At 35.0% G+C, this 11,300-nt stretch overlaps 1 protein-coding gene across 2 annotated transcripts in view; it reads left to right on the forward strand.

The window, feature by feature from the left end:
* The window catches only part of IKZF5 (IKAROS family zinc finger 5), a 35,129-nt gene extending 24,324 nt beyond the window's left edge, over positions 1-10,805 (forward strand). For both annotated transcript variants that reach the window (XM_043985568.1, XM_043985569.1), the window contains 3 exons: positions 4,347-4,510; positions 5,363-5,545; positions 6,684-10,805. In XM_043985568.1, the coding sequence (XP_043841503.1) occupies positions 4,378-4,510; positions 5,363-5,545; positions 6,684-7,627 (1,260 nt within the window). In that variant the 5' untranslated portion in view covers positions 4,347-4,377 and the 3' untranslated portion in view covers positions 7,628-10,805. The remainder of the gene's footprint in view (positions 1-4,346; positions 4,511-5,362; positions 5,546-6,683) is intronic.
* The last annotated feature ends 495 nt before the right edge of the window (positions 10,806-11,300 follow it).

Below are 11,300 nucleotides of genomic sequence, written 5' to 3' on the forward strand. Positions count from 1 at the left end.
GAAGAAGGAACCTTAGAGGTCTTCTTGTCTGACTCATTATACTGAATATACTGATTATACTCAGGAAACTGAAGCCCAGAGAAAATAGGTGAATCGCTCAAAGTTACCCAAGTAGTAAGGAACAGAAATAAGACTGGAATTAGAACTTCTGGCTCCAGTTCCATCATGCTTACCACTCACTAAACCATGCTACTACTTCTTTTTCAGCCCTTTGGTTTTAGAGATAAAAGATTTAGAAAGTTTAAATGGCATGCTGAAAGACATTCAGCTAGTAAGTGGCAGGGCTGAAATTTGAATTTAAGCCTATGGATTCTAAACCCAGACTTCTTTCTACTGGACCATGCTGCGTGATTGTAAGTGCTCAGTTGAATTTAACCAAAACAAATGATATAAGCAAAATCTAATTTGGACTTACTCGGAGGGAAATCCACAATGAATTTTTTTTAAAGTTAATTTAAGAAATTTTGGAATCAGAGGACCTGGATTTAAATCCTGACTATTGCCCGTGGGACCTTGGGACTAGGGAACTTTTATGGTCCCTTCTTCTAAATCTATGATCCTATGATATAAACTGAGAAGAACCTTTGAAGACCTGAAGATTGCCCTGAATATACTTAGATTGGTCAATTTCTCTTGTGGAAGGAAAGGCCCACCTTTCTCAGAAAAACTAAGTAGTATAAAGGAAATGTTAGGGAAAAGAAGAGAATAGCTGTTTTTAGTAGCAACAGTGGTGCAATCTCCCTCTTCCAGTGGTGATGAAGGGATCTAAAGGAGGAGAGGCAATAGAATAGCTGGGCCCTCGGGCAGGAAAAGCTCCCTTTACCTCAGTAACCTCTGAAGGGAGAGAGTGAGTGTGTTAGTGTTTGCGTGTGTATTTGCTTGTAAGTGTTCTCAAGTGTGGAGATCAGGGTCCAAACTACTACCTGTTGCTCTGTAACCCCTGGAATCATGGGATACTCTTGCTCTCCACATATATCCCTACAGATGTGGCAAATTGCAACAGTGGCGGCCTGTGAAGGCATTGGAACTCTTCTCTGGGTATTGACAAAGGGAAATAAAATAGCCCCTTGTAACTCGTTCTGTTGCCCTTGAATGCAGGATACCATTGAGCCACAGCACGAAATTCTTGTTCTCTTCTGCTTGTGCAGTACAGTAATGCATCAGGGTAGAGAGGGCTGTGACAGCAAGCTTTCTTAACAGAGATTTCCAGTCTTTTGAAAGACAAAGGGAAGATGTATGAAAAGTTTGCACTAAACTTAAGAAAAGGGGAAAATAGTGATTTGTCAATCAGTATGATATTGTTTTGTATATCTTGTATGACTTCAAGGCTCAGAAGGGGAAGCATTTGAAACTCTTCACAGATTCTGAGTCATGACAGGAGCAATACCCTGTGATTAATTAGTCATCAAGCATTTATTAATGACCTACTCGGTGCCAGGCACTGGGCTATGCATTGGGAATACAAAGAATGAGGCAATCCCTACTCATTCTGTACAGTTTCTTACAGCCTGAGGTACTTAGCCAACCAGTATATGTCATAGGTAGGATTTGAAGCTGGGTTTTAACCTGGAGAACTAGCTCTCTATCTGCTATATTAAAATGCCCCTCACAAGTTAATCATATACTCCCTTATTTATTTTACTCATTCAGCTATGTATGTTTTGTTCACACCCCCCCCCCAAAATACGTTTTTCAAGGTGAGGACTATAATCTTTATTCTTTGTTTCCTTTCAGTGCCTACCACATACTGGGCCATGAAGGAAGATAAGGATTGTAAAAGTCAGGGAGGAAGAAGGTGCAGGCATGGCGGTGCACGGTTGAGGGGGTTGGTAGGGAAGAAAGGTACAGCTCTCATCAATAGAAACAAAATGTCAGGTTCATGAAACAGCTGGTGGACTATTTTAGTTGGAATGTAATGTATGAAGTAGAGTAATGTAAAGCAAGGCTAGAAAATTTGGTTGAAGCCAGGTTGTAGAGGGACTTTAGATGCTAGGCTGAAGAGTTTTGCATTTTATTCTACTACAAGTAATGGGGTACAGAAGTTTTTGAGCCAATAAGTGACATGGTCAGAATATTTTGGCAACTGTGTAGTAGCTGAATTGGATAGGAGAGACACTGGAAGAAAGGAGATCAATTAGGAGTTTATTATAACTTCTGGCAAGAGGCAGTCAAAACCTGAACTAGGATGGTAGAGATCAGGGGACTAATGTGAGAGAATAGAGGTTTAGAAAATTTGAAAGTTTTAAAAATACATCAGAAGTAGGGAACTTTGCAGGAGCAAGGCAGGTTTTGTTTTGCCTTTGTATCCCTAGCACCTAGCAGAGTGCTTTACATATAGTAGGTGTATAATAAATACTTGTGCAATTGAATTTGGTGAACTTAGTTATTCAGTTAAGAACCGTCTTCACAGTTCATTGAAGAAGATCCAAGTGTTTTCTAGGATAGTCTCAAAAAGAGACATCCTATACTATAGTGTAACTGAGTTTTACAAAAACTAAAACCTTATTCAATCCTGTTTTAGCTAATAAAGATAATGTCTTAACAGAAGATTGGAGGTCTGCATAGAGTCTAAAAAAGGAGCGCCAAAAGAGAATTTATGAATGTTTATTCAGTAATGTCTAGGGGTGAGGACACTCTAGGTTTATTTTTTTAAAACTTACTGATATTTTTCTTGACATAACAAACACATCCTCAGCCCCTGAAACTCCTCTATAGAATACATCTTCCCTTCCCCCCACCAATTTATTGGTTGTAACAGAAAGATATATTCTTTAACTTTGATAGCATTTAATGCTGACCATTGTGTTTGATCAAAGTTTTGTCACTTATCAATGTTGTATTTGTTTATATTATCATATATGACTATATTTTTTTGCTTAGCTTTCTTCTTTTTACCATTTCATAGCTTCCTGTATTCTTAGAATTCTTCACATTTGTCATTCCTTAAATCATAGTAATATTCCATTATATGTGTGTGTGTGTTTGTGTGTATGTATGGTTTATGTATACATATATTTTTTTTGTTTGTTTTTTTGTGGGGCAATGGGGGTTAAGTGACTTGCCCAGGATCACGCAGCTAGTAAGTGCCAAGTGTCTGAGGCCAGATTTGAACTCAGGTACTCTTGAATCCAGGGCCGGTGCTTTATCCACTGCGCCATCTAGCTGCCCCATATATTTATTAAGTTATTCCCCTATCAGTAGGCCCATATTTTGCTTTTAGTTTTTTGTTATTACAAGGCTGTTATGATAGATTATTATGCTGTCAATTAGATATTCTGTCAATAATATCTTTAGGAGTATCATCCCAGTAATTGAATGAAAATTATGAACAACTTGGTAACTTTTCTTGCATAATTCAAAATTATTTTCCATTTGAACCTATTTACAGCCCCACTGGCAATAAATTAACATTCCTGTTTTTACATAGCCTTCCTTTTTCCATCTTTTGCCTATTTTGCTATCTTGATGGGTATGAGGTAATACTTCATATCACTGGTTTGATGGTAATCTCTGTTAAGAAGATTAATGTTAATCTCAGTTCCCTTTGTGTGGTACACTGGAAGCAGTCTGGCTCTAGATTCAGAGGACCTGGGTTCCAGTTCTGCCACTTGTGTGACTTTGGATAAGCTACTTAACTAGTTTGCACTATAATTACCCCATATATATAGTTGAGGGAGAGGGAGTTGGAGATGGTCTCTAAGTTTCCTTAGCTCTAAATCAGACCTGCTTAACCTTTCTTGGACTCCTTTGGGTAATATCATGAAGCCTACAGACCTCTTCTCAGAATGACATTTTTAAATATATAAAATAATATACATGTAATTATGAAGAAAACTAATTTTATCAAAATAAACATCAGAAATTTCTTTTACAAATAAGTTTATGTATCCTGGTAAATTAGTGATCCTTATTCTATGGCCCTTTGACTGAATTCTCGCCAAGCAACCTTAGCAATACTATAGTATTGCAGTATTTGGACTCTTGAATGGGCATACCCATCCAAAGATGGATTGTCTCATGTAGATACATAGTAACTGGTTCCCTTTCTAGGCATATCTCCTTTAAATTAACATACTGTTTTATAAATCAGTCTGTTTTTAATTTGATTACTGTAAATTGGCTTCCTAGAGCCTGGTCAACCCTTTTCTGGACTCATGAAACTCACTTTTTGGAATATACAAAGCTTCTGGGTACAGCCAGTATGAGATACCCATCTTATAAAGCCAACAATCTCTATTCCACCTTTGTTCTAAGTTTAGTTGCAACACTGTTTACATTGTAGGTACCCAATGAATACTGAGTTGGCCTGAATAGTGTAAAGTTGTAATTTAGTTTTATTTTTCCAGGTATAAGAAATCATAAACTCAGAAGGTGAATATGGGTGAAAAGAAACCAGAGCCTCTGGACTTTGTGAAGGATTTTCAGGAATATCTCACTCAACAGACCCACCACGTGAACATGATCTCTGGATCAGTTAGTGGGGACAAAGAAGCAGAAGCTCTTCAGGGAGGTAGATTAATTTAAAAATATTATTACCTATTTCACTTATTCAAGCTACATTGTAAACATTTATTATGAAGAACAATATTATATGAATTGTTTGATTTTTTTAAGTGGAATATTTTATTCATTGCCATGAGTAATAGAGAATGGACTTTGTGGGGAGAAGCAGAGTTTGAGAGATTTGATTTACGAAATTATAGGGAAATAGTATAGTGAGCACTTTCCCTAGAAATCTGAAAACCTGAGTTGTCTGTGACATTTGGTAAACTGTTTGACCACCTTGTGCCAACTACTTGGATACTCTGGGCCTCAGTTTCCTCATCTGTAGAATAAAGGGGGTCAGATTAGATGGTTGCCAATGACTCTTTCAGGCCTAAAGTTCTAGGATTCTTAATGCTGATTGGTGCCAGACCTTTAAATTTTATCTTAGGAGCTTAATAACAAAAGTAAGAATTTAAAGATCCTGATATGACAAATACTACTTAGAATTCAGATGTACAGACTTTGAATTGGATGGAAAAGTGAAAAGCCCATGGATTCTTTCAGGCTAAAGTAACAGAAATCTGTTCTACAAGTCATAATATGATGACCATGAATATTTGGGGGATTGCTTAAGTGCTTAAATTCACAGACAACTGTGTTCAATTATGTCAGTAACTTTAAAGTAAATTTTTATAACTTTTACCAGTATACATGTTTTCCCTTCTGTGAAATATGGAAGTTGAGTAATATTAAATGAATAAATAAACTGAATGAATCTTAGCATGATTAATTAAATTATTATTTATAAATGATTTTGTATCACCTTAAACAAAATTTTTAAATTGTAGTAATTTCTGTTGCCATACTTTGTTTATAGCTGGGACAGATGGTGATCAAAATGGACTTGATCATCCATCTGTTGAAGTGTCCTTGGATGAAAACTCAGGAATGCTGGTGGATGGATTTGAAAGGACATTTGATGGAAAACTAAAATGTCGATACTGCAACTATGCCAGCAAAGGAACAGCTCGGCTCATTGAACATATTAGAATTCACACAGGTAATGAGGGAATTTCTTGGTGTCTGTGTGTGGATGCTTGCAATAACAGGTTTATATTAATTAAGAATTTCATCCCTTTGCATCAGAAATATCATATAAAGTCGAGGTACAAATTAAAAATTATTGGAGTCCCAGAGCACTGACTCTTTGGTATAGAACATTCTTTTCTTTTTCTTTTTTTTTTTTTTTTGTGGGGCAATGAGGATTAAGTGACTTACATAGCTAGTAAGTGTTAAGTGTCTGAGGCCGAATTTGAACTCAGGTCCTCCTGAATCCAGGGCTGGTGCTTTTGTCCACTATGCCACCTAGCTGCCCCAAGAACATTCTTTTCTACAGACCTTCCCACCCCAAAGAGTGAATTGTGGAACTTCACAATATTGCACCTGCAATGCCCACCAGCCCTCAGTGCCCAACTCCCCGCTGGCCCCTTAGCATTCACCTGGTGCTGTTTTATATTGTGCTGTTCAGCCCTGGAGTTTTGCACTTTGAATTTGGTCATTGTATTTATTGGCAGTAGTATGTGGCAGTGAAGAAATTGTTCTAGTTCTCCACATAGACTTTAATAATCAGATATTTCCAAATTAGAGCCTTAGGATTTGGCAATAATCTCATCAAAAATATTATGGTAGGGCAGCTAGGTGGTAGGTGCTAGAAAATTTATAACAGTATGACCTTTGATAGACCTGGACATCACAAATTTTGTGCCAATAAGAATGACTCAAATTGTGTGTGTGTGTGAGAAAGAGAGAGAGAGATCTTCCTTGAATTTCTTGTAACTTAGAATCGACTTTTATACTTACAATCTAGTTTGTATTATAATTACAAGAGTTAAGTTTATACTTACAATCTAGTTTGTATTATAATTACAAGAGTTAAGTGCCTTACTTCCTTTGCTCGTGGAAGGCAAGGACCATTTCATCTTGTTTTTGTATCCCTGGTGATTAGCTTTCTTAGAACTAAGTAAATTTTTTGTTAATTTAAGTAACCTATAGTAATGTCTAGAGTTGTATTTCAAATGTATCACTTTTCTGTGCTTATGAAGATAATAATTCTGCAGTTCTAAATTCATTAAATATGAGATCATTAAATTTTCTGTTAAATGTTCTTCAGTTACCATATCTTTCATTTACTTTTACAGGTGAAAAACCTCATAGATGTCACTTATGTCCATTTGCATCAGCTTATGAGCGTCATCTAGAAGCCCATATGCGTTCCCATACTGGCGAAAAACCATACAAATGTGAATTATGTTCCTTCCGCTGCAGTGATAGAAGTAATCTTTCCCATCATCGTAGACGTAAACATAAAATGGTACCAATTAAAGGTACTAGGTCTTCCTTAAGCAGCAAGAAAATGTGGGGGGTTTTACAAAAGAAGACTAGCAATCTAGGGTATAGCAGGAGAGCACTAATCAATTTGAGCCCACCTTCCATGGTGGTTCAGAAACCAGACTACCTGAATGATTTTACCCATGAAATCCCAAATATCCAACCTGATACTTATGAAAGCATGGGGAAAACGACACAGACCGGGGGCCTGCCAAGGGACCCACAAGAACTCATGGTTGACAACCCGTTAAATCAGCTATCCACTCTAGCAGGACAGTTATCTAGCTTGCCACCTGAGAATCAAAACCCAGCATCTCCTGATGTTGTTCCATGCCCTGATGAAAAGCCTTTTATGATTCAGCAGCCCACCACCCCAACAGTTGTTTCTGCTGTATCAACAAGTATTCCTCAGAGCTCATCTCCGACAAGTCCCGAACCTCGGCCATCACACAGTCAGAGGAACTATAGCCCTGTGGCAGGCCCAAGCAGCGAACGCAGTGCTCACACTAGTACTCCCAGCATAAGTAACAGCCAGCCCAGCACGCCAGCCCCTGCCCTGCCAGTGCAGGATCCTCAGCTTCTGCATCACTGCCAGCACTGTGACATGTACTTTGCAGACAATATTCTTTATACTATTCACATGGGATGTCATGGGTTTGAAAACCCTTTTCAGTGTAATATATGTGGATGCAAATGTAAAAACAAGTATGATTTTGCCTGTCATTTTGCTAGAGGACAACATAACCAGCACTGATACAAAACAATCGCATCATGCTTTTTTTTTTGGTCTTGCTTTTTTACAATTTCATGTTTCTATCATCTTTAATGAGGTATCTACTAATTTAAGAGATCATATCTTATATTTCTAAATTGTAAATTTGACAATGGAGACAAATTTTTCTTGTCTGGTCAGGGTCATTTATGTGTTAGTGATATGGTAGATAGGATTTAATTTAGTTTCACATCTTTTTTTTTCTCTTTGTTCAGTAGATAAGAATTGGAGTGCAATTATATCTTATGAGCTTTCATTTAATTTTTCTACATTTAATATCCATAAACACTTTATAATGGTCATCCAGTCTTCTAAATATTTTTATTCATCTTATTTCAACTTGTAGAAGTATTTGGTACTTTGTAACTTCTACTTTGTTCTAAAATGGTGATTAAATTTTGTTTACTAAACTGAACCACTTAAAATGTTTAGTGGGAGGGTTATTTTAAAATAACTTTTAATTAATAACTTTATTCCCATGTTTTGAATTCAAACAATTGTATCAGTTAAACTGACAATGGCTTTAACTGGTTTGCCTTTTTTGCCAAGGGAAAAAATGATATACAGTTTCTTATGTTAAAAAAAAGATGATATGAAAAAATTAATACCATTTTCTTGAAAAGAAAAAGATCCCAGCATCTAAAATTATTTTGAAAACATATTGTTAACTTCCATGATATAAAATAAATAAAATTTCGTATTTGTATGTTTTTTACTCTATTTTGGAATGGGTGAAAAGCTGGTCAATTTCCATTGCATTCACACAATTGCACTTTCAAGTCTATTAAAAAAATTGAGCTAAGCAAAATAAGTATTTGTTGGATGAGGGTACATGTTATTTCACCAAAGTGACCCTGAAAATGTCTTTTCCTTTTAACATTGTACTTTTTCATTTTAAATTTGTTCTGGTGTTATAGGCATCAGACAGACCAGATAACTAATAGGAGTTGCAATTTCCTCCTAATAATTTGATTACCAAAGATGAACATCAGAATGTCTTTCTTTACAATTACTTTTTTTAGTTGGAAAATATCCTTCAAAAAGTTTTGGGATTTTTCTGCCCTTCCTCCTGTCCCTTACCTGACAATCTTTTCTAAGAAAGCAACAAAAACGTGGACATGTGTAAAAAATTTAATTTGAAAAAGTTAGCTAACATAAGTCAAGAGTAAGCCTATTCAAAACCTGCCTTAAACTCTTGTGTAAATTGTAGTTTAGTGCCAATATTTTCTTTGGATTAAAACTGTCATGGTCATTTGCAGGTACACTTAACAGTAAATAATAATAATGTATATAGACATACATCTATGAAGGGCATTTACATCAGTTCAGTAATAAAGGATGGAAGGCTAACAGGGATACATTTTCCTAAATTTGACATTTATAAAGATTATAAGAAGTACTGCATAAAAGTAGAGTGAATTCACTTTGAAGAGAATGCTACTCCTTTCCAATCATATGATAAAAATAGGAATAATTAGGTTGGTTAAACAATTACTGATAATTTTTAAATTAGTTGGGATTTGAAAATAGTACTACATAGTCTTACATAGAAAATCTTAATTTTTAAAGTATATTTATTAACCAAAAATTACCTCTAGACCAAAATGGAAAACATTGATGCCATTAGCTAACAATAAATATCCTTGATTCTGTAAGGCTAATGGACTCTCCAGTTGTCACTGAGCTGGGAATGCTGGAAAGCCATTAAAATGTGATTTTGTGTTTAACATAAATTATAAATTCATCTTGATCAAAGTATTTCAGTATATTGAATTAAAGACTATTTCCCCAAAACAAATACAAATGTCTTCTTCCTCATAAAATTTAAAGGTTTAAGCCTCAGAAACAAACATTCTATTTTGCAGTATTAAATATTTTATTCTGAAAATCATTCTTCCTGTAGGAACCCAAATGTAAGACTTGGTTCTATGTGTGGGAGGGAAGAAACAATTATTTGAAATATTTTTGAATTTTAAAAAAGTTCACCCTTGTATGCCTCAAAATACAAAATGGAATTTTTAGCTTAAAAAAACTGCTTGTAAAATTCAGAATATACAACTCACTGTGTTGTCTGTGCCAAACAATGACTCGAATGTTTTTTTCTGACAACTAAAATTAGATTTTTAATGCGCATTTAAAAATGACATATATAAGGGGTAGTTTTCCACAATTTTATACTAGTATAAATACAAATGCTAACATTCACTAAAACTAAAAGAGCACAATTGGTATTCCAAAGTTATTGCCTGCTTACAATCTAAATTTAATTCTAAATGTGTTGAAATGCACTAAATTGTTAAAGGTCAATCTATCAACTTTTTTGTATTAGTTTTAAAATTTAGGAATTTATTTAACATCTGTATTTGGAAGAATGTTAATTTCTTCACTTAAGTATTAAACACACATTTCCCCCTACTTTATTTTAATCAAACATTTTATAAACAAAATTTGTTGAGAAAAACTTTAACATGCACTATTTATAGTATTTTATTGTTAACAGGCATTTTAATGTTCTGAGACTAAATTTATTTTTGTTCAGTGAACATAATGGTTTAGATTTTAAAGTTGGTAGATAACTCATCTCCACTAATATTTTTTTAAGAAACTGTGAAGATTAAATGGGAATAATTTTATTTCAGATTTTACAAATGCAGTGTGTTAAATACAGCTTCTTGAAATTCAAGTAAAGGCTTGGATTATCTATTAGATAATCCCATAGGATATTTTCCACTGCTGTTTCAATACAGAAATAGATGTGTTGCTATGAAGATACAGGAATTTATAAGACAAAGGGAATGTTAAATTACCAAGAAATTTTCCATCAGGCCTGATGACAACTTCAGGCTCTGAAAAAAACATGTGTCAAATTGATGTCCTATTACAGAAAAACATCCCCTGCTAAGTACTTTTTTCATTGAGCAGTCTCAGAGTCTATATGCATTGTGTTTACTTTTATTAATATGTATTTCAATTTAAAGAACATATTTTATATTCAAAAGATGAAACGAGTTATAGATGTAAGATACTTTATGTTGTGTAGTGATTACAGAAAAATTTAATTCCAAATAACAACTTTAGTGCAGTTCATGTTGTGAAACTTTGCTTTTGTAAAATATGAATAAAATAATGCTTTCTAATGACTAATATCCTTTTTTTAAAAATCTATTAACACAGGGGCAGCTAGGTGGCGCAGTGGACACTATGTGACCCTGGGCAAGTCACTTAACCCCCATTGCCCCTCAAAAAAAAAAAATCTATAACCCAATTGATATTTAGTTAACTGAGCTTGAATATAGTGTAAATCAGTAAAGGAAGCTTTACTAAGCAATGGTATAGCAAAAATAGTGTTCTGATGTTTGCAAAGCACTTGAAGCACATTGTTTTATTTGATCCCCACATTAGACCATTTGAGGGAGGTATTCATTTTGCAGATGAAGAAACTGAGGCTCAAAGAAGTTAAATGAATTATTAATGGTCACATAGTGCCAAAGGCAAGTCCATCAATAAACATTAAGTGCCTACCATGTGCCAGAAACTGCTGGAGATACAAAGAAAAACAAGACAGTCCCTCCCCTGGAGGAGTGCACAGTCTAAATCAAATTCGGGTTTCTCCTTTTTAATCTAAAACCCTTCCCACTCTCCCACACTGCCTCAA

This window comes from Dromiciops gliroides, chromosome 2 (assembly GCF_019393635.1).
Source record: "Dromiciops gliroides isolate mDroGli1 chromosome 2, mDroGli1.pri, whole genome shotgun sequence".
NCBI classification, from domain to species: Eukaryota; Metazoa; Chordata; class Mammalia; order Microbiotheria; family Microbiotheriidae; genus Dromiciops; species Dromiciops gliroides.